General features: G+C 49.7%; 2 protein-coding genes across 2 annotated transcripts in view; both read right to left on the reverse strand.

The window, feature by feature from the left end:
- The window catches only part of LOC133629226 (M1-specific T cell receptor alpha chain-like), a 142636-nt gene that overhangs the window by 18857 nt on the left and 100194 nt on the right, over positions 1 to 23585 (reverse strand). The gene's annotated exons all lie outside the window — the stretch shown is intronic.
- LOC133629225 (Ig heavy chain Mem5-like) lies at positions 1555 to 17935 on the reverse strand. Its single transcript, XM_062019884.1, has 7 exons — positions 17757 to 17935; positions 17075 to 17384; positions 8623 to 8681; positions 3784 to 4068; positions 3141 to 3203; positions 2699 to 2815; positions 1555 to 2152 (listed from the first exon to the last, which is right to left on the reverse strand). The coding sequence occupies exons 1-6, from the start codon at positions 17812 to 17814 to the stop codon at positions 2700 to 2702; spliced, it is 891 nt and encodes a 296-aa protein (XP_061875868.1). The 5' UTR covers positions 17815 to 17935; the 3' UTR covers positions 1555 to 2152; position 2699.

Consider the following 23585-nt stretch of genomic DNA (forward strand, 5'->3'; position numbering starts at 1 on the left):
CTTTACACAGCTTCAGATCTCACTTGGCCCCTCTCAGAGCCAGTTTCTGCCTTCTAGGAAGCTGCAGGACCCAGGGGTATTGTGTGAGGAGATAAGCACGACCTTTTTACAGCTTGTGTGTGAATTTTGCCTGAGAAATAAGCTTTATACTCTTGGGATAAGGTGGTATGAGGTTTATTAGTGCATGTTAGTGTAAAGCTCTCCATCAATCCCCCCTTTCTCTATAAAAGTAGTAAATCCTTTCACTATTAGCACAGAGCTTCCTTATGGAGCACTCTGTCAAAGTACTTGCTCAAGCTTATGTCTCAGCTGGTGTTTCTCCCAGCTTGAGTCAGCATCCCCAGTGCTCTGACAGCACCAGAGGAAACATTTGATACTGATGCTGAATGGCAAAATCATAATTATTAGCAGAACTGTTGCCACAAGAAGTTGTTTCAAGCAGGCAAAGTTGGGTAACCATGAGGTTAATTCATTCCATAACTCTTGAAATCCCCATGATCTTGAGTTACCTGGTGAGCAATTCTTGTTTGCTTCCACATATCTTCTCAATCTGCCTCAGTTTCTTTTGCTTGATTAATACATGCACAGCAGCTCTGGTTTATTACCATACACACTCCTCCTTTAGCCAGTATTAGGTCTAATGCCATGCTGTGGTGTCAGACCACACTGCTTAAGGAAGAGACTTCCATCTGTATCCTTGGAAGAGCATCCCTGGTACCACTTTGAAATGCCTCTGTGCTAGCTGATATATTGTTTATAGCCTTCTCTGATTCACTTACCCCTAACCATGGGAGGAACCATTGTGCAAAACTGTGACAGGCAGTTGGTCTTTCAACCAAGGGATTTAATTCCCTTGTGTGTCTCCTCCAGGAGTTCTCCATATACCTGGGGGTGGGTTTGAGTAGTTCAATACCTGGCTTTGGAGTATTAAACATCCCAGAGTGCACTCTCCAGTCCAACTTCTTGGTAGTGTCTTTCCAGCTTTGCCCTCTCCACACAACCAGGGGCTGACTAACCTGACAAAGCTTACTCAAACTGACCTTGCTTTACACTCCACAGAAGCTGTCTGAAAGCCACCAGTAGAAGAGTCAATATATGACAAACCTTCTTTCCCCCTTCAGGATGTGGTTAACTTGTTTTTCAAGCCAAGGGGGGTTTAGTCTTGCCTGGTGTAACTTAGTCAGAAGGTTGACCACAGCATCCTGTCTGTTGTTTGGGAGAGAAAGAGGATGTGGGAGGGGTGTGTGTTGGGGGCTTTTCCACTAATAACCAAGTTGCTATGGGAACTATCATCCCATCACACCCCCTTACATCAATTCCTCATGGCCTGTTGCTGCTATCACTGAGTGGAAAATAACCAGCATGCATTTTCCTTCCTCACCCTCCTATCAAACTGTCTTTAACTGATTGCAAGTGTCTGTGTTCCCATGCAAAAGATGCATCTGAAAGCCCTGACCTCATCTGTATCTCTATTCTGGCTGGTCATTAGATCTGTTGTTTTCCAGCAATCTCTATCTCAAAGTCATAAGAGAAAGCACAGAACAAACCACAGCATTAAGGCTTAGCAAAGCTTTATTTTGGTCACTAAACTAAAATGCTGTGTCCATTGGGCAGAAGAGATGGCAGGTTTAATAAACACTTCCATGGCTCAACACTGGCTGAATCACTTCACATCCAGCACAGGTCTTCTCATCCACACTAGGAAACTGTTGGTGTTCATATAGCTAAGAAACATTAAAGCTATAAAGAGCATCTGCTCTGCCTGGATTCTCCCAGCAGTAATACAGCAGTAACATGCCTGTAAATGCTGGTTTAAAAGGGTCATATGTCCATGAGGACTGGGCTTTGCAAAGCTATTGAAGCAGGCTGGATGCTTCTATGCAGAGGCAAGAGCAGTGGAGGGGATCAACTTGCACTTAGCAGGGCAATGAGGACAAACACAGTCTCCTCAGTTGACAGAGGAAAAGAAACAGCAAAAGCAGCTTAAAATCCAACCAGCTAGGCAGGCAGGACTCAGCAGTATGGAATGTCTGGAGGGGAGGGTGCTGTGTTGCCTTCTGGATGGTTGTTGTCAGCAGATTTGGCTGTTTGACCCGTTGGGACAAGCTCTCTCCAGCTGCTCCTCAGGGTGCTGCTGCCTTGCTTCCACCAGCTGGAAAAGTGACATTTATACTACATTTAATGCAGCTGGGGCTACATTTGTCTGATAGCTGTGAGACCAAGACACACACAAAACTCAGCCTGGACTATCTTTTGTGCTTCTCTGTGTACTTTAAGAATCCATCCTCTCTTTGCTCCCACTACTTCACATGTGAAGTGTTTTCAGAGCCTTGCTTTTAACCCTTTAATCTTCATTTCTCTACCACTGGAAACAGTCCATGAGATCTCTCTCAGGCAATACCTGAGTTGTTGTGCCAAAGTGAGAACTGAGTGAGAACTTTCATATCCAAACTGAGCTTTGGCTATGAAAGGGGCTGTTTTCTTTGTGGTTTGGGAGCATTTTCGGGTGGGTCTTTGGGTGGTTGTTGGGGGTGAGGTTTAGTTAAGCATTGTTGTTCTTTTCCCCACAAACCTAACAAAGAGTTATTTCAAGGGAGGAGGAGAAGAGGTGTAATGATAGAGAAGCACAAAAAGACAAGGGCTCATTCCTGGCATGAGCTTCCAGTGCTTCTACAGCTCAAGCTATGTGCTTCCTTACCTCAGAAGAGAAGCAGCTTGATGCTCATGAGTGCATTGAAGGCAATACTTTTTGCCAGCAGGACTCTCAAGCCCAACACAGCCACAGACAACATGTTGGTTTTCTCCCCTTCAGCATCTGCTCAGTGACAGAGAAAAGTTGAGAGAGATCATGGCCAAGATTTTGACATTGTGACACTGTCAGAAAGTGGGGGAAAAACCCCCAAACCCACAGGTTATGAATTCAGGGAAAGACACAACAGCAAAAGGAAAGATGCTGGAGATACAAGGCAACAACATGGGAGGGGGATGTCTGGCTGTGTTGCTCTGTGTTGCTTTGCTGCTAAACCTTGGAAAAGCAGGTTCTGTTTGATGAATATGTTGTGTTTTGATACCCCTGAGAGAACAGATTTGCATGCATTTACCACCAACATGTGGCTTCACCACCTATTGAGCTAACTGACCTTGTGCAGAGGTGTCTGTGGTGTCACACACGTCCTCTGGTGCTGATTCTCCAGCCTCCTTTTCTGCAGCATGATAATGAAAAAGTGTTACAAAGCCATGGTCACACTTTTTAAAGGGCCAAACAAAATGTTCACATGAGCCTTCCCATGGGAACACATGGGCAGTACAGCCTGAGGCTCAGCCAACCACTCACTAACTCTGACCTTAATGGAGAAGAGAACATCTCTCCATGCATCTGCAGAAGCCAAAAGAGCTGTTGACTTGCTTGGGGATTGGTATTTGAATGAGCTTCATGAGGAAAGAAACAATCCCCTTGTTCAAGACACCACTGTAACTGTTTGCTGTGGTTAGAAAGGCTGTTTCAGGCTGTGCCAAGATGTTTGCTGCCATGGGGCCAAGTATTTAGTCATAATTAAACCTTTAACAAGATTGTGCCTTACTTTGCTCCCTAAAAAGTAACTCCAAGTTGTTAAACAGCTCAGAACACTTATGCTTTCAACTATCTTTCATCCCCACTTGCTTAAGTACCAGGTGTCCTCCCCATTTCTGCTGGTTACCCAGCACAGCCCTCACTAGCAGGAGAAACAGCAGCAGAAGATGCTGCCCCAAGAAATAAGTCACATCAGTAGCACAAAACTGTACCTGGTGGTGTCTCATTGGCTGTAACATCTCTGCCATCATATTTGGCTGTGCAGGACACCTCTGTGCCTTTTGTCACATTGACCACCTTAACAGTGTCATACAACCCTTCTGGTGACAGGATGGGTGTAGTTGGCTGGTATATGACTTCACTAGAGGACACCTCCAAGGTGATGTTCTTGGTGTGGAACTTCCTTGCCAAACAAGCTGCTTTCCCACTGTTGCCATCTCCTTCCAGTTGCTTTGACTTCAGCACAACCACTTGAGGCTCAGAGTGGTTTCTATTGCCTGTGAAGAGACAGGGCATGATTGGGTTTGATTGCCAACTTGCCTGAGTGCTGTCACTTGAAGTTCATGTGTAGTGACTAATTCCTGGCATCACCAATGACTACCTGCCCTTTTTTCCCCTCATTATTTCTTCCTGCTGCTTCTAAAGGACAGAGGGTAAGGCTTTCCATGGGGGCTTTAACTCACAGGATTCTAAGCCTCCTTTATCCAAAGCTCATCCCTATGTGTGAACTCTTTCTTTGATAAGTAAATGAGAACTTTGATGCCTTCCACTCCAAGAGTCAACTCATAACTGCTTTCTCAACAACTTAACCCCTAAAAATAACACTTCAAGGACTGTCTGGCCTATTCATGAGACAGGAGAGAATAACTGGTTGTCCTTAACTCTCCCTCCCCCAAATCTTCTAAAAGGTTTAACCAGAGAGAGAGTAACAGGACAAAGAGAAGTCAGTTTGTTGCTTCTTCCTCCAATGACTGACATCACTTGCAGAAATGAAGTGCTGCTGCTGCAATGGGGGACAAGGTTGATCTTTTCAATAACAGATGCTCAGATGCAAGAAGGACTTTTGTCTCTGAGGGGAGTAGGAGAGAAGCCATCAGAGGTCTGTGCATTGTGCATCTCCACTTCTGCAGGAGTTTCTGACAAGGTCAAGAACTTTCAGCTGGGGGGAAAGTTTTCCTCACTGGGCATTGCAGGTGCTGGGAGCTATTCCAGCACATTCAGGAGACAATGAAAAAGAGTAATAGTGGTGCCTGGTTCAACAAAAACTCTTCTGTGACCTTTCTCATCCATCTGGCTGGGGGTGAGCTGCTGGAGAGCAGCTCTGCAGAGACAGACCTGGGAGTGCTGGCTGATGATAAACTGCCCATGAGCAGCAACATGCCCTCGTGGCCAAGAAGCCAATGGCAGCCTGGGGGCATCAAGCAGAGTGTGGGCAGCAGGTCAAGGGAGGTTCTGCTCCCCCTCTGCTCTGGTGAGGAATCATCTGGAGTCCTGTGGTCAGTTCTGGGCTCCTCAGTTCAAGAGAGACAGGGAAGTGATGGAGAGAGGCCAGTGCAGGGACAACAAGATGATCAGGGGACTGGAGCATCTTTCATATGAGGAAAGGCTGCAGGACCTGGGGCTGTTTGGTCTGGAGAAGAGGAGACTGAAGGGGGATCTTAGTTACAATTATCTCAATGGTGGGTGTCAAGAGGTTGGGATATCCCATGGGTATCTAGCAACAGGACAAGGGGTGATGGGATGAAGCTGCAACACAAACAGTTCCATTTAAATAGAAAGAGAAAACCCTTTCAGTGTGTGAGTGAGGGAGCCCTGGCACAGGCTGCCCAGGGAGGGTGTGGATGCTCCTTCCTTGGAGCTCTTCAAGACCCCCATGGACACATCCCTGTGTGACCTGACCTAGGTGACCCTGCTTCTGCAGGGGGTTGCACTGGATGAGCTCTAAAGATCCCTCCCAACCCCACCGTTGTGTGCTTCTATGATCTGCTGCAACATATTGTTTGTTCCACAGCCCCAGGGGCAGGTAGAGGTATAATGCAGAATGTGTATCATAAACTGATCTGAAGGGAAGAACTTGGGATGTCCATGGACAAATCTTCTGACAAGCTTCCTTGGATCATCACAATAACCTTCAGAGGTGATGCTTTAGTGTTAAGATAGCAACAAAGCTCAAGGCATGACAATCATGCCCTGGCACTGGAGTTCTGAAAGAGCCTGCAAGATGCTGACAAGCTTCCAGAGGATTTGAAATCCCTGCTCTCTCATCTTCCCAAAGAGTTACTCTGAAACTTCTGCATACATTTGGGGGATTTTTTACCTTCAAAAGGGTTTTAGAGTTCAGTTTCACAACTGCAAGAGGCTTAATTTCAACTACACAGCAGCAGCTTCGTTGGACATACAAGTAATGAACTGGAAGGGGATGTCTTTGAAGGAGACAATTGGTCTCAAAATCACTCAGTAGCCAACAAATCATTGTGATTTATTGGAAAATAAACCATCTTTGCCCTCTGATGATAAGATGGAGAAACCAGGCTGGCTCCACATACAAATGGCAGGACAAGAGTAGCAATGTGAACTCAAGAAACTGAAGGGAGTCATCCAGCACCTTTCCTTGCCAGAAAGAGCTCAGCTGGTGAAGGCTTGTTAGACACACAAGAAAAGATTTCCATGTCCACTTTGTCAGGAGCTTGCTGATGGATCTCTTTGCTCAAGAGATGCATTAAGCTTTGAGTTTTCACAGCATCTGCCTTGCAGCCTGGTCAAGAGATCCTTCAGGTGGAACATTTTGCTCTCTACAGGGTGCTGTTTCAAGGCTTGATCAAGGGGCTCTGATTTTACTCCCTTTGCATGCCATACCCCAATACTGAGGGACTGAGGTGCAAGCCAAGTAGTACCCTGACAAAGCCTCACCTACAGCAAACAGATAGCAAAGAGGAATCAGACATTCAGTTGGACCCCAGCTCTGAATCATTTAGCAAGATTAAACTAGTACAGAAACATCCAGGAGACTTCATTCAATGCTTTTGTACATCATCCTCATCTCAGTGCTGTCTTGCTAGTCCTGACATAATAGGAATTCATATGAATTTCAGTGTCAGCCTGCACAGCAACTTCATTTCCCTTCAGACTGCCAAAGCATGACTTTAATACTTAAAGCATCTAATTGCATTTGAGCAAGTAATACACAGAAAGCCTAAAGTCTAAGGAGCTACTTTAAAGCATCAGGGAGTCACTGGCTGAGCTGAAGGAGGAGGGAAAGGAATAAAAGTAAGAATCCAGACAAGAACAACTCAGCCAAGGTTCATACACAAAGGATGCAGCTCCCCAGTCAGTTGAGTCCTGCTCCCAAAAACAAGCCCAGCCTTAACATATAGTTAAACACATCAAAGGCTCATTTTGCTATTCCCCCCACACACATTTCCTTGCCAGGTGCTGCAACATGGTTCTGCCAGAGCCTGCTAGTCCTGTGGCTTCTTTGTTATCTGACAAGAGGCTTTTTGTGTTCTCTGACCTCCAGCATTTTTAAGCAGTCAGTAGAGTAGCAAGCTGCTTCTCTGGCACAGTGCACTGAGCAAGATCTTCAGCAGGAGCAAATCTACACAGTGCAATTGCAGCTGATAAAGAGAATGATTTCTTTATCAGGCTCCAGAAGCATCAGCTGAGCCCCACTATTTTGCATTGTCTGAAAACACACACACAAATCCCTACAGTTGCTTGCTTTGGGGATGGATTTATGTACATACAGGACCCTTTATGTGAGAAATAAAGAGTGGCATGCCAGCATTTCTGGGAATGAAATGGCAATTCTATGATTCTCCCTCCCTGTCCTTTGTTGAGTGTTGCTTCTTGCATCATTCCACTATTCTCTGTGGCATCTTTTACTACTTTTGACAAACAAACAAGCAAATATCAGCTTCCAGTCAATGCAGATTGGTGTTAAAACAATGGAATCTGGCAGTTTCTACTGGCCCTACACTTCCAACTGAGGATTTGCTGGTTGGGAAGAACAGATCTTCCTCCAGAATGATAACTTTGTATGCCTTTAGCCCTTTGGAATTAGAAATGGACTTAAATGGCTCCAAAACAGACATTTATTCCCATGCAAGACACTCAACAGCCCTGGATAGCTATTGGGATAGATATTGGGACTAGGGGAGTCCCATGGCTTTCTGGAAGAGCAGTTTAGATATGTTTTACATGGGCCATTCTTGCAGCACTTTAAGGACTTGCAGACCTCTAGAAGCATCACAGCAAGTCTCAAGGTATGCACCTGGATAACAAAGATCTACCTAACAAATTCATCTCCTGTCCCATTAGTCACACTCCCACAGGGAATCTTGGGGTGGCACCAAATAGAGCTGGGAAGGACTAAGGCTTGTTGTAATCCCTACTCACCACAGCTGCCTTTTCAAAGCCTGGGCACCCTCATAGCCAATTTTCTTTCATTCTAAGCAGCCTTGGATATGAGGCAGCTGTGAAAGTTTAAGCCCAAGGATATTTAACCACCTTTGGTTGACCTGCTTCTACAAGGAGGGGTTGGACTAGATGATCTCTAAAGGTCCCTTCCAACCCCTACCATTCTCTGGTTCTCCTCTGTTTGCATGCTAGTGGAATGATTTACCTGCTGACACTACAAATGTGGTGTTAGGGTCAAAAACTTCTCATACCAGAGAGCTAAAGACCCATCTCAAACCATCTCTCCACTGTCAGCTCATTACTGAGCTGTGCATTCCTGCTCAAAATGAGGCAGTGCAAATCCACTGGAGGATAAGACACTTCACAGTGAATTTGGGCCAGAGTGCTGTCCAGACTGGGAATAAGACACAACCACATTAAGTATTGCACACCAGCTGCTTGGGGATGATGGAGCAATAGCAATGGCTAAAAGCCACCCAGTTGTTGCTGTGAAGCCTTCCTAAGCAGACTCAAGCTGGAAACTCCAGACAGAAAGATGAAAGCAGCAGAAAGTTCTTACAATGAACCCAAACCATGAAATCCCTTCATCCCCCACCCCACATTGACAACATCTTTGCAAGGAGCAGGATACTTACTTGGTTCAACGGTGAGAGTCGTCCCGCTGCCAAAGACGAGCTTATCTGTCAGCACGCTGCTGGCACGTGTGGCAATAACTCACCCTCCTTGTGCACTCACAAATGGTGTAAGAACAGGAGTTGGAAAGCCAGATCTTTGTCCTAATCATCCCCAGGAGGCCACCTTTCCTTCCAAAACTGGGAAGGAGAAAACACTAAGTAACCAGTTCAATGATTTCAAAGTGAGGGCAGGAATCCCAAGGTCTCCTTTTCTTCCACCTTTTGCAAACCCTTTGAGCTCTGCACCCCCAGGATAAACAGAAGTATCAGAACAATGCTGCATTTGTCTCCTTAATCATTTCAGCCACCCAGCTCCTTTTTTCCCCCAAAATATGTTGCCTGTTTTCCTCCTCTAGGTTTTTGTACAGGTCCCTATGCTGCTTCTATCACTGTGGTACCCCCAGCCCTCACAGTGATGTGTTTCACTGCAAAAACTGTCTCTTCCTGCTCCTTGACTACACACAGTTTGGATTATACAGCCACGTGGCTTCTGGAGTGGTTTCTGACCCAACCTACCACACAGAGAAAGGTGATGTCTGTAAATAGGGAAGGAACATGAAAAATCAGGACTTTTAGTGCTATCTCAAAGCATTTCTGACCATCTCCTTCCCCTTCAATCTGGTTTCAGTGCTGACCATCTCCTTCCCCTTCAATCTGGTTTCAGTTCTGACCATCTCCTTCCCCTTGGATCTGGTTTCAGTTCTGACCATCTCCTTCCCCTTGAATCTGGTTTCAGTTCTGACCATCTCCTTCCCCTTCAATCTGGTTTCAGTTCTGACCATCTCCTTCCCCTTGAATCTGGTTTCAGTGCTCAGGAGCCTGAGGAATGTGCCTTATCTGGGCTCTGGAAGTTGGTGTCTGAGGGTCATTTAGTGCCTTAGAAAGTCTTGATGCTGTTTCAAGATGAGGAGGTAGCAAAATCATAGAATCATACAATGGTGGGGTTGGGAGGGACCTTTAGAGATCATCCAGTGCAATCCCCCTGCAGAAGCAGGGTCACCTAGATCAGGTCACACAGGGATGTGTCCATGGGGGTCTTGAAGAGCTCCAAGGAAGGAGCCTCCACACCCTCCCTGGGCAGTCTGTGCCAGGGCTCCCAACACTGTTTGTGTTCCAGCTTCATCCCATCACCCCTTGTCCTGTTACTATCTACTATAGAAAAGAGGGATGTCCCAACCTCCTGACACCCACTCTTTAGATATTTCTAAGTGTTAATAAGATCCCCTTGAGCTCAGGCTCCTCTTCTCCAGACCAAACAGCCCCAGGTCCTGCAGCCTTTCCTCATATGAAAGATGCTCCAGTCCCCTGATCATCCTGGTGTCCCTGCACTGGCCTCTCTCCAGCACTTCCCTGTCCCTCTGGAGCTGAGGAGCCCAGAACTGGACACAGGACTCCAGATGAGACCTCACAGGGGCAGAGCAGAGGGAGAGAAGAACCTCCCTTGACCTGCTGCCCACACTCTTGATGCCCCCAGGCTGCCTTTGGCTTCTTGCCCACGAGGCCACGTTGCTGCTCATGGTCAGTTTATTAACCAGCACTGCCAGGTCTGTCTCTGCAGAGCTGCTCTCCAGCAGGTCACCCCCAGCCTGGCCTGGTGCAGGGGGTTGTTCCTTCCCAGCTGCAGGACTCTGCCCTTGTCCTTGTTGAACCTCAGCAGGTTCCTCTCTGCCCAACTCTCCAGCTGGACGAGATCCCGCTGCCTGGCAGCTCAGCCTCTGGGCAATCAGCCAGTGCTCCCAGTTTGGTGCCAGCAGGGAACTTGCTGAGGGTCCCTCTGTCCCCTCACCCAGGTGGTTGATGAAGATGTTGAACCAGACTGGCCCCAGAACCCATCCCTGTGGAACATCACTGCCCACAGTCTCCAACTCCATTCTGTGCCATTGATCACTCCCCTCTGGGCTCTGTCATTCAGCAGCTCTCCATCCACCTCACTGTCCTCTCATCCAGCCACACTGCCTGAGCTTTCTGATGAGGATGTTGTGGGAGACAGTGTCAGAAGCCTTGCTGAAGTCAAGGTAGATGACATCTGCTGCTCTCCCCTCACCCAGCCAGCCAGTTCTGCACTCATAGAAGGCATCAGGTTGGGCAAACAGCATTTCCCCTTGGTGAATCCATGTTGACTCCCCCTGATAACCACCTTTTCCTTCATATGTTCAGTGATGACATTCAGGATGAGTTGTTCCATCACCTTTCCAGGGATGGAGGTGATGCTGACCAGCCTGGAGTTTCCTGGCTCATCCTTCCTGCCCTTGTTGCAGCCTGCAGTGACATTGGCCTTTCTCCATCCCTCAGGCACCTCTCCTGTCCTCCATGGTTGGTTGAAAATGATGGAGAGAGGCTCAGCAACCACACCAGCAGCTCCCTCAGCACTCCAGGATGAATCCCATCAGCACCCATTGGGTCAATCTGTATTGTTGTTCACACACACAGAGTGATAGTGCAGTGTTTGTGTTCAGGATCCAGAGAGGACAATGCAAGGAGCAGGACTGAAGCCCTGGACTTCAGGAGAGCAGAGTTTGGGCTCTCCTGCTTGGAAGAATCCCAGGAGTTATGGCCTTGGAAGGAAGAGGGCTGTTTGATTTTCAGAGGTTAACTCCTCCAAGCTGAAGAATGTTTCATCTTGACAATGCAGCAAGTGAGGAAAAGGTGGCAGAAAGCAAAAGTGGTGAACAAGATGTCCCTGAATGAACTCATAAATGGGAAGTACAAAGGGAACCAAATGTGACTCAGAATCCTCTTTCTGATGCCTAGTAACTGGGAGATTACTGGTAGCAAGTGTCCTTTGCAGCCTCCTGCTCTTGTTCTTCATACATCTGCTTTTGGCCACTATTGGATACCAAGTTAAAAGCATCTTTATCCTTGTCCAATAAAGGAGTGACTGTATCTTACCTCCTCTGTGCTTTGAGACAGAGAAGAACATAGTTCTAAGCTTCAATGGAAACAGTGCAATACAGTAGAATAACCCCCCCTTGCTCAACTTGAGCTGCTCAACAGGTATCTCAAACTTGTGAGATCCAAGATACAATGAGGAACCTGCTCTGGCATTGAAAGATCTCCCTGCTGTTGGAGCCACTCTGGGAAGCAAACTTGTGTATGCACACAAGCCAAAGAGACGAGAGAGGGCAGCATGCTTCTGCCTTGAGGAGAAGTCAGTGAGGGAGAGAGTTTGTGTGCAGAGTCCCAGCTGCCCCCAGTCACTGTGGTCCGTAGGTCACACAGTGACAGGCAGTTCTACACAAACACTTGTGTCAGTGCCAGCTGGTGGCTCCTCTTTCCTGTCCTTTGAAGAGCTGCATGTTGTTTTTTGCCTTCCTCTGCATTTACTCTACTTCTGATACTCTGGTGCTGTTCCAGAGAGGTTGCTGTACACTAAAACATCAGCAGCATAGCTTCTTTTTGGCAAGCATGGGAGTGTTAAACTCTCCCTGAAGTACTGCCCATACAAACACAGTCTTGTTCCTTTAGAGTGGTCAGAGCTGTAGAGCAAACTCCCAGAGAGTTAGGGTGAGATACTTTGAAGAACATCTATGGGCCAGCTGCCCCAATCTTACCAATTTCCATCATGGAATGGTGGGGTTGGGAGGGATCTTTAGAGCTCATCCAGTGCAACCCCCTGCAGAAGCAGGGTCACCTAGATCAGGTCACACAGGGATGTGTCCATGGGGGTCTTGAAGAGCTCCAAGGAAGGAGCATCCACACCCTCTCTGGGCAGCCTGTGCCAGGGCTCCCTCACTCAAACACTGACACAGTTCCTTCTTATGTTTAAATGGAACTGGTTGTGTTGCAGCTTCATCCCATCACCCCTTGTCCTGTTGATAAATACCATAGAAAAAAGGGATGTCCCAAACTTCCTGACACCCACCATTGAGATAGTTTGTTAATAAGATCCCCCCTCAGTCTCCTCTGGTCCAGACCAAACAGCCACAGCTCCTGCAGCCTTTCCTCATATGAAAGATGCTCCAGTCCCCTGATCATCCTGGTGTCCCTGCACTGGCCTCTCTCCATCACTTCCCTGTCCCTCTGGAGCTGAGGAGCCCAGAACTGGACACAGGACTCCAGATGATTCCTCACCAGGGCAGAGCAGAGGGGCAGCAGAACCTCCCTTGACCTGCTGCCCACACTCTGCTTGATGCCCCCAGGCTGCCATTGGCTTCTTGCCCACGAGGGCACGTTGCTGGCTCATGTTCAGTTTATTAACCAGCACTCCCAGGTCTGTCTCTGCAGAGCTGCTCTCCAGCAGGTCACCCCCAGCCTGGCCTGGTGCAGGGGGTTGTTCCTTCCCAGCTGCAGGACTCTGCCCTTGTCCTTGTTGAACCTCAGCAGGTTCCTCTCTGCCCAACTCTCCAGCTGGACGAGATCTCTTGGATGAGCTGATGGAGGTTTAATGGACTCTGCTTCATGTGCTGAAGGTGCTGATGTTCTCACCTGTTTGATTTTACTGTGTCTTGTCTGAGTTATTCTCATGAGGGTCTTGGAAGACTTTTCCTGATGACACACACCATTGTTTTCTCAGCCTCTTTGCTCTTGACCACAGTGCTGGCCATGCTTTGGGCTCTTGATTGATTGCCAGAAGCCTCTGGCTGGGTTTGAAGGTGGGGAATATCTAGTCATGCCTGACTAAAGCTGCCTTTTTCATTTGATTGTGGAGCAGTTTCTGCATCCTCAAAGACACACAAGGAAACAGCATGAACTCATCCTATCACAGCCCTGTGTGGTTCCACACTCTATTACTCCACGTGTCTCTTTGCATCACTCTTGTTACCAAGCACCAAGCTCTGTTTCTCATTTCCAGTCCCTATCTTTAGTGCCAGTGCTGCTGTATTTTCCATTGGGAACATTGCCATGTTCATCTGCTGTTCCCTTTCCTGTGGCAAAGTGTTTTCTCCTCCTCATTCCCTCATTCCTCCCAGAAAGATGTTGAGCTATCTGATGGGACAGTGTCAGTCTCTTGAAATGTTGGCAGGAGAAACAGAACAAGCCCTAAATGCCTCCTGTGACAGACCTGGGTACTTACAGCTCTCTCTCTCTCACACTCTTTGCCTGCTGCCAAATCTTCCCAGGGCAGTGAGAACACGCACAGTTTGTCACTGGCATCTCAGATGCAGTTGAACAGCCTTTTCCCTTTGGGTGGCCACAGAAACACAGCTGCCATCACAGCCTCCCACAAGCCACACTCTGCTGCAGTACCTCTGTGCCCCTTGCCAGGAAAGTCAGCTCAGAGAGGTGCAGCAAGTGCTTTGCCTTGAGGCCAACAACAACTGCCTGGGATGGATTTAACCCCCCTCTTTCCAGGTCTGCCCTGGCCCTGCCTGTGTTGCAAGCACTGTGCCCTTTGCCAGCCCTCTGCTGCTGCAGAAATAGGGGGGTGAGGTGATACCCTGTTTCCATGGGGCACCAGAAACCATGGTGTCTCTTTCTCCAAGGTGCTGTTTGCTGATGACTCCATCAGCCTCTCACACAATCAATTCCTTGGTCTGTTGCTCAAAAGCCACCTGGCCAGTGTCTGTCTGCTTCAATGAGGAGAAACCAGCCATGATCACCCTAAGGGGCAAAGATTGGAGTGATGCTGCTGCAGCACTTGACACTGGACTGGTAGGAGGATAAATGGTTCTCTGTGAACTCAGCTGAAAGAGTTTGGCAGAGAAACAGAGCTGGCACCAGGAATCAGGCCACACAAGGAAGGAGGCAACACCTTCCCCTCTCTCCTTTTCTGTGTCAGACAAGGAGCTTTTTCTGATTTATCCACTCAAAAGAGTGGGTACACCTGAAGGACAAAGCCCTTTGTCTTTCCCCAAGCTGGGATGGTGAGGAATCCACTCTCCTGTCCCTGGAACAGCTCTGAAGGAGCACAGCAGGGACAAGGACCTCTCACAGGCACATGGGGCTTGTCCCCTACTCTGCCCTTCCTGAAACCTGTTCTTTCAAGATGGGCTGCAGTGCCCCATGAGCAGTGTCCAGCCCCAGTGTACAGCACCAGCAACACAGGATGAGTGAGCAGCAGATTGGTGCATCCCCCATCCCCCCTCTGCAGAGCTGGTCAGATGCCCAATGCCACTGAGCCCTGCAGGGATGGCAGGAGGGGAGCCAGGGACTGGTTGGGCTGCAGCAGCCAGCACAGCTCCACAGAGCCCTGCAGAGCACAGGGGAGAGCTCAGTTCCCAGGGGGCATCACCCCTTGTGATGGGGAACACCACCACACACACAGCAGCACACATGGCCAGAGCCACTCACTCTGCCTCTCTGCAGCTTCTCTCTGCCTGCAGACCAGCTCTGCCCACATCTTCCCTCCCTCACCCTTGATCACCACACTCACCCCAAGCAATGCTACAGACTGGGGCACAGAGGCTGGAAAGCTGCCCAGAGAGAAAAGACATGAGTGTTTATTGTCAGCAGCTGAACATGAGGCAGCAGCGTGCCCAGGCAGCCAAAAACACCAATAGCATCCAGGCTTGTATCAGAAAGAGTGTTGGCCAGCAGAACCAGGGCAGGGATTATCCCTTGTGCCTCCCTGGGGAGGCTGCAGCTCAAGGATTGTGTTTAGTGCTGGGCCCCTCACTGCCAGAGACACACTGAGTGTGGCCAGAGCTGGGCAGTGGAGCTGGGGAAGGGGCTGGAGCACAAGGCTGATGAGGAGCAGATGGGGCTGTTGAGCCTGAAGAAGGCTGTAGTGGTTTTGCCTGGGTCAGGTTTTTGGTAGCAGAGGGGCTCCAGGGGTGGCTTCTTTAAACAAAGAGCTGCCAGAGGCATCCCATGTAGCTCACAGGGTTAGGGCTTGGACCCTGCCCCTGCCCCAGACCTGGCCACTTACTGATGGAGGTCACACCTCTGTGAATAACAGATTGGAGAAGTTGCTGAGCAGTTGCTGAACTGCAGCAGCATCAGGGAGGGAGAATGTGGAAACATCTGCACAGACACCAAGGTCAGTGGAGAAGGAGCAGAGGAGGGTGCTTAGGCACTGAAAAGGCTCCCCTATGGTGCAGCCCATGCTGAGGCAGCTGTGTCCCTGCAGCCCATGGAGGCCACAGGGAGCAGAGAGCCACTGGAGGAGCCCAGGCTGCAGCGGGTGGATGCCTGAAGGAGGCTGTGACTGATGGAAGCTCATCCTGGAGCGAGCTCCTGGTAGGACCTGGGAGCCCTTGGGGGAGGTGTCCATGCAGAGCAGCTTTGCTGTCAGGACTTGTGACCCTATGAGGACCCCAGGCTGCAGCAGTCTGTCCCTATGGGACTGTTCTCCCATGGGTGACCCACGCTGGGGCAGGGTGTGAGGAGCTGCCCTGTGACAGGCTCCAGGCTGGAGCAGTTGGTGAGGAGCTGCAGCCCATGGGAAGGAGCCACGCTGGAGCAGTTGGTGAGGGACTGTGTCCAATGGGAAGGACCCCAAGGTGCAGCAGTGGGAAGCGTGAGGAGGCCTCTCCCTGAGCAGCAGCAGCAGCAAAGTCCATCTGTGATGAACTGACCACAACCCCCATCCCCTGTGCTGCTGGGGGGAAGGAAGGGGAGTCCTGGGCAGAGGAGGGGTGGGGAGAAGTGTTGTTAAGATTCAGTTTTATTTCTCATCTCCCTGCTCTTACTGGTCCTTTAATAAATCACACCTTTTTCTCCCCAAGTTGAGTCTGTTTTGCCTGTGATGCTCATTGCTGAGTGACCTCTCCATCCTTAGCTCAGCTCACAAGCTGTTCATTATATTTCTCTCTCTCTCCTGTCCAATTTAGGAGAGGCAGTGACTTTATGACTGGGTGCACATCAGGCTAAACCACCACAGCTCACTTGGCAGCAAAACCTCTGCTGGGCAAAAGGAGATGTGCTGTAGGGCCACCCCAACCTTCCACTGGAGCTGCACTGCAGGCTGGTGCTGCTGGGACACTGGAGATGCCCCCAGGGCTGGCAGGTTGTCTCTTGCTCCTGTTACAGTCTCACATCTGGGGGGAAAAACAAGCACAGAATTCCTCATTGTGCTGAAAAGCTCCCAAATGACACTTTACCTCCCTCATTTCTTCTGCCCAGTCCTCAGGCAGCTGAGCTGGACTGAGTGGACCTGACCTATGCCCAAAAGCAGAGCAGGGCTATTCACAGACCCCACCAGCTGGGCTGTGGCTGGGTACCTGTCCTGCTGGGAACCAAAGCAAACAGCAACAACTGTTTCCAAAGCACAAAAGGTTTTGGAGTGTGTCAGGGGTAAGGATCAGCCCAAGACATGGGGAGATGGCAATCAGCAGGGGCAGGGCAGAGAGGGACAAAACCAACTAAAATGTCCCTTTTGGAATCAAACACTGGAACACTGATGCTGTAACTACACATCTCTGTGGGAGCAGCACTGAAAGAGTGTGGGAATAGTGCCCAGACTCGAGACCCAGAGTTGGAGCTCAGCCAGGAGGTTTCTGTTACAGCTCAGCGTCGTTTCCTCTCTCTGTGCACACGAGCAGCACAGAAGTAGCGGGCAGAGTCCTGTGGGCTCAGGGCACTTAGAGACAGAGATGTCTCAGACCGGGAATCGTCCTGGGACACCGTGGCTCGACCATCCACTGCCCGTCCGTATCGAATCTCTGATGACTCAGGGTAGATAAGGGACACCCACTCCAGCCTGCCGCCGAGTGCCTGACGGTACCACCTCACTTCGTATCTCCCGAATTCGAAGCCGTGTCCTCGGCAGGAGAGGAGCACGGAGTCCCCGGGCGCTCGCTGCCCTCCGCCGGACTCCACCAGCGTCCACGGAGCCCACACGCCTGCGGACGGACGGACGGACGGACGGACGGAGAGCGCGGGCACCGGGCACGGCGCGCCCACGGCCCGAGGACGGGCACCCGCCGCCCCAGCGCCCCCCGCCCGGCCCGGACACAGCCGCCACCCCGCTCTGGCCGCCAAAGCCCCGCGCCCGGGACAATGCCCCGCCGGCCCTCGTCGGGGCTCAGCCGCGGCTGCTCCCGCACTGGGGCAAACCGGACACACAGCGCTTCCCTCGCTCTCCTCCTCCCTCTCTCCTCCTCACTCGCCCTCGCCCTCTCCCGCCTTCTCTCTCTCCCTCTCCTCCTCCTCTCTCTCCATCTCCCGCCGCCCCAGCCCCGGGCTCGCCGCCCTCCCCGCCCGCCGCCTCTCACCTGCCGGCCCCAAGGCCAAGCCCAAGCCCAGCAGCCACGGCCCCAGCCCGGCCGCCATCGGCGGAACAAGGGCCCGGCGGGGCCGCACACGAGCCGCACACAAGGGCCACGGCCCCGCACGCAGCACCGGCGCGGGATGGCCCCTGCTCGCCCACAGCGCTCCTGCGCGCACCACAAGCCCCTGCCCAGCGATGCTGCCCACACAAGCAGCTGCACCCAACCACACGGGACGCTGCTGCCACAGCTCACCCGACGTGACAAACGGCTGCTCCCTTCAGCCTGAACAAGGCTCAGAAGGAACCTCCTCATCCTCTGCTGGAACTGGACGGCAACTTGTACCCGGGTGGGAGATGCTCTCTTCTCCCAACTAAGTGACAGCAGAGGGGAAATGGCCACAGGTTGCACCAACGGAGGTTTAGATTAAATAGCGGGACCAATCTCTGCATTGAAGGGACTGTGAAGCTTTTGAACAGGCTGCACAAGGATGTGGTAGAATCAGCATCCCTGGGAGTGTTTAACGATGTGTGGATGAGGTGCTGAGGGACATGCTTTAGTGCTCCTAAACTCCTGACTGTCAGGTTGGTGGTTGGCTTAGATCCTAAAGGTCTTTTCTAACCAAAAGCATTCTGTGATTCTATGTCTAATAACGGTTGAGGTAACACCCCAATGGCTGGAAAGATTTCCCCATGCCCTGTCCACTGCCCTGAACACGGTCCTCGGCCTTGGAACACAAGTCTTATGGACACATGGCACCCAGGAAAGACTGAGTCAAACAATGGGGCCAAATCCTGCAACAACCTCAGGGATCCGTGGGCCAAAGAGCACAGTGCTGAGTGGGTCTGTCACATACCCTGTCATGCACCAGCATCCAGGGAAAACAAACAACGCTGTTAAAGACCACACTGAGAGCAACGTGGGGTGGGATCTTCAAACACTGGGATACACCTTTAGCCAAAGCCACCTGGTGAGGCAGCACTGGAAGATGCTGATCAAGCTGGCCCTGCCCAATCTAAAGTTCCTCTTCCCGTACAAGGGGATAAAGTCCCTGGAGGGCATATGAAGAATACGTTAAGGAAGCCAGTCCGGGTCAGTCTTGCCTCTGGCAAAGGCAAATACAGATATGAGACAGCTTTTCCCAAAGACACGGCTGCACCTGGGGGATGTGGAAAGATGAGGCACTTCAGTCCCTCCTGGGGATTAGATTTTGGGTGAGAATAGCCTATAACCTGAACTGTATGAAGTTCCTTGCTTTGGAGCCCAAAAGTCATGAGTTAAATAAACTTGATACACACATTAGAGGGAGAGTCCATAGACTAAGGCAATGAGAAATGTGTGTGTGTGTGTTTAGAAATCCCAATGGGAAAACTGCAGACTGGTGTGGTGAGAAATTGCATTGTGCATTCCTCCAGATATTAGTTTGTTATTGTTACTGTTATGATTATTTCTTGTCTCCTTGTGCTGCAGAGAGAAACTCAAACCATGGTCACTGCAGCGTTCAGCAAAGGTCAGAGTGATGCTGGGGGGACACTGCGCTGGGACTGGACCGGGGGCAGGAACAAATCCTCTCTTTGAGCCCAGCTCACAAAGAATGGCTGAAAAATGGAACTAGCACCAGGACATCAGGGCTCACATGGAAGGAGCCGACATGTGCCCCTCCCTATCTCTCAGTCACACAAGGAGCTTTTCCAGCTTTTCTCATTCAGAGAGGGAAGGGTTTCCATCTGGAGGATGAACCCCCTTTGTATTTGAAAAGCTGGAATGGTGAGGAATTGACTGTCCTGTGCCACGAAGTTTTCGGCTCTTGGCCTGAAAAACCCAGGCACGAAGCCTGAAACCCAGGCACAAGGCCTGAAACCCAGGCACGAAGGCCTGAAACCCAGGCACAAAAGCCTGAAAAACCCAGGCACGAAGCCTGAAACACCCAGGCATGAAGCCTGAAACCCAGGCACAAAAGCCTGAAAAACCCAGGCACGAAGGGCCTGAAAAACCCAGGCACGAAGCCTGAAACCCAGGCACAAAGCCTGAAATCCAGGCACAAAAGCCTGAAAATGCAGGCACGAAGCCTGAAATCCAGGCACGAAGGCCTGAAACCCAGGCACGAAGGCCTGAAAAACCCCGGCACGAAGGCCTGAAACCCAGGCACGAAGCCTGAAACCCAGGCACAAAAGCCTGAAAACGCAGGCACGAAGCCTGAAACCCAGGCATGAAGCCTGAAAAACCCAGGCACGAAGCCTGAAAAACCCAGGCACGAAGGCCTGAAAAACCCAGGCACGAAGCCTGAAAAACCCAGGCACGAAGGCCTGAAAAACCCAGGCATGAAGCCTGAAACACCCAGGCACGAACCCTGAAACCCAGGCACGAAGGCCTCAAATACCCAGGCACGAAGCCTGAAACCCAGGCACGAAGGCTGAAAAACCCAGGCACAAAAGCCTGAAAAAACCAGGCATGAAGTCCTGAAAAACCCAGGCACGAAGGCCTGAAACCTAGGCACAAAAGCCTGAAACCCAGGCACGAAGGCCTGAAAAACCCTGGCACGAAGGCCTGAAACCCAGGCACAAAGCCTGAAATCCAGGCACAAAAGCCTGAAAATGCAGGCACGAAGCCTGAAATCCAGGCACGAAGGCCTGAAACCCAGGCACGAAGGCCTGAAAAACCCCGGCACGAAGGCCTGAAACCCAGGCACGAAGCCTGAAACCCAGGCACAAAAGCCTGAAAACGCAGGCACGAAGCCTGAAACCCAGGCATGAAGCCTGAAAAACCCAGGCACGAAGCCTGAAAAACCCAGGCACGAAGGCCTGAAAAACCCAGGCACGAAGCCTGAAAAACCCAGGCACGAAGGCCTGAAAAACCCAGGCATGAAGCCTGAAACACCCAGGCACGAACCCTGAAACCCAGGCACGAAGGCCTCAAATACCCAGGCACGAAGCCTGAAACCCAGGCACGAAGGCTGAAAAACCCAGGCACAAAAGCCTGAAAAAACCAGGCATGAAGTCCTGAAAAACCCAGGCACGAAGGCCTGAAACCTAGGCACAAAAGCCTGAAACCCAGGCACGAAGGCCTGAAAAACCCTGGCACGAAGGCCTGAAACCCAGGCACAAAAGCCTGAAAAACCCAGGCACAAAGGCCTGAAAAACCCAGGCACGAAGGCCTGAAACCCAGGCACGAAGCCTGAAAAACCCAGGCACGAAGGCCTGAAAAATCCAGGCACAAAAGCCTGAAAACCCAGGCACGAAGCCTGAAACCCAGGCACAAAAGCCTGAAAAACCCAGGCACGAAGCCTGAAAAACCCAGGCACGAAGCCTGAAAAACCCAGGCACGAAGCCTACTTCATGCGGCGATCAACCCAGGGTCCGATTCTCAGCTGGGTGGGAGGAAATCAGTCCTACTCAATGTGAGTGATAGCAGAAATCTTCTTTATTGAGAGCAGGCTCTAACTTATATACACAGCAGCTTCAAAGCTAGCTCAGCAACAGCAGCTAATAGATTACATTCTTATGCTCATCCTACTTGCGGTTTCTGCGATAAGCAAGCTCCCTCACATTTCCCCATCTTGTTTTTCTCCAAAGTTGTTTTCCACCTTGGGCTGTTACCTCGTTAGCTGAAAACAGCCCGACCTTGAAGGAAGAGAAAGCGGCCTGCTGTCTACATGACAGCAACTGCTTTAACCATGGCTCTGACTCTGGTCTTGATTGTGCATTAAATTCATATAACTGGAACTCAGATTGCCTTGCCCCATCAGGCCTAACATTATATCCTGGGGTCCATGTCCATTCTCCCTTAACCATTCTTCCACAAATCCCCCGTTTTGTTTTTGCACAATCAAGACTGAGTCAGTCAATTTAGCCACTGCCTTTATAATACAACTATATACTATTCTAAACATTACAAGCAAAAACAAAATAACCAAAATCCATCTTAACCCTTCTTTGATTAACATAGTCAACCAAGGTGACAACCCCCCAAAAGCTGATTGAAGCCAATCATCAAAAGGGTTATAACCCACCATAATATTCTTAGCATGAACCTTTAAATATGTCAAAGTTTTGTGAATAGATTCACTATGATCAGAAAGATTAAAACAACACATGCCTGCAAAGTCTTGGCATCCGTGCCCTTGTGCCAATAGCAAAAAATGTATAGCTGCACGATCTTGCAATAAGGCATGTCTAAGGCTTTTCTGGTCTGCTAACAATTTTTCAATAACATCAGTAGCAACATTAGCTTGCTGCTCCGACCAACACACTAATTTTTCTAACTGCCTTAAGGCCTGGGCTGCAGCCAACCCAGGTACAAATGCTGAAGCAAATACATTCGCCGTAATGGACCACAATTGTACTTTACCATCACAATCTCCTTTTAGGTTGTGGGTGTTTCTTGTTTTCCGTAACTTGGTAATTTTTAACCAGTCCTGCTGTCGAGGAGCAAACAAAGTTAGTTTCCCTAAATAACATGGTTTCTAGATCTCTCTCTTGATCTACAGTAAATGCCTCCTCCTGAGCAATGAGGATATCATGCATACAATGATACACAAGTGCATGTCTAATACTACTTACATTACTAATCAAGCCTTCTAATGTCATTGAGGTTTGGTTACTTTGTTTGCTAAGCCAGCATCCTAATTTGCATAGCTGAGTCAATAAAGCAGATACTCCTACACCTGGAGCAAATATACTAGTTGCTATTATTGTTGAGGGAGACCAAAGGTAACATGGTCATCACATTTGCCAGTAAATGCATGCACAAATTGTTTTGGACAATGATGTTTCTAAATCATTGTGTGATTAGGCATCAAGAGCATCAGTTGTCCCAAACTGCGTGGTTCCCTTTGTAATCTCGAGGGTATTCCAGGCCATGCCTGGTCCCCACAGATCAGAAAAATTCCCTTTGGTAACTGTACAGGCACAAGACCTGGATCTTTTTGGTGAAGTATAATTGCACCAAGAGGTTGTTTTCTTATACACGCCCAGGATGGGATCCACATTCTGTCCCAAATGTTTTGGTATTGCTGGTAAAATTAAACACAACACAAAAATCCATCTTTATAGATCCCAATAATTCTAACTCCTGTGGCTCTGTTGTCATTATTGGCAACCGTGAAATGATCAAATCCCAGCTGTCAACTTTGCCATTACCCTTAACTAAGGGATTTGTTTTTAATGCATTTGGTACAGGCCATTGTGCCACATCTGATGGAACTCCCACCAAACAGGTAGAAAAAGGATTATCTGGAGTGGCCATTGATAAACATATTGTAGACTGATTGATTGCTTTGGCCAGTGTAAGCCACATGTTTTGCTTGGGTTGTTGAAATTGTCCAAAACCATTTACCACAATCATTTGAAGCATCAACAGTATGACAAAATCCTTTTTTTTTTTTTTTTTTTTTACTCCTGACAAAAAAAATCCTTCACCAATGAGTCTAAAACACAAACCACCTTTTAGCTTCTCAATGTCAAAATGTTCTGTTCCTGACATCTAAAACGCCTTAGAAAGTTTCCACTGTAAGAAAACCAATATTCATCATCACATTTACAGCAAAAGGCATAACATCACGACCAACAGTTTTTACACTCGTTGAGACAAGGGACTGAGGATGGAAAGGACGAGCCCAGCGGTCCGTGAGGGCCGGGGCCGGCGGTGTCGTCGCGGTGTGTGTGTGGGGGGCTCCGGAGACACCGACCGGGCGCGGGAAGCGGCTGCGCGGCGGCGGCTGCGGATGGAAGGGGCGGGGGGGGTCTGGCTCACTCCGTGCCGTCCCCGGCGCCGGCGGCGCAGCCGCTGTTACTCTCTCCCGTGTTTTCTTTGTCTCCCCTCGCGTACCCGATGGTG

Source organism: Colius striatus, unplaced genomic scaffold, assembly GCF_028858725.1.
Source record: "Colius striatus isolate bColStr4 unplaced genomic scaffold, bColStr4.1.hap1 scaffold_34, whole genome shotgun sequence".
Lineage (NCBI taxonomy): Eukaryota > Metazoa > Chordata > Aves > Coliiformes > Coliidae > Colius > Colius striatus.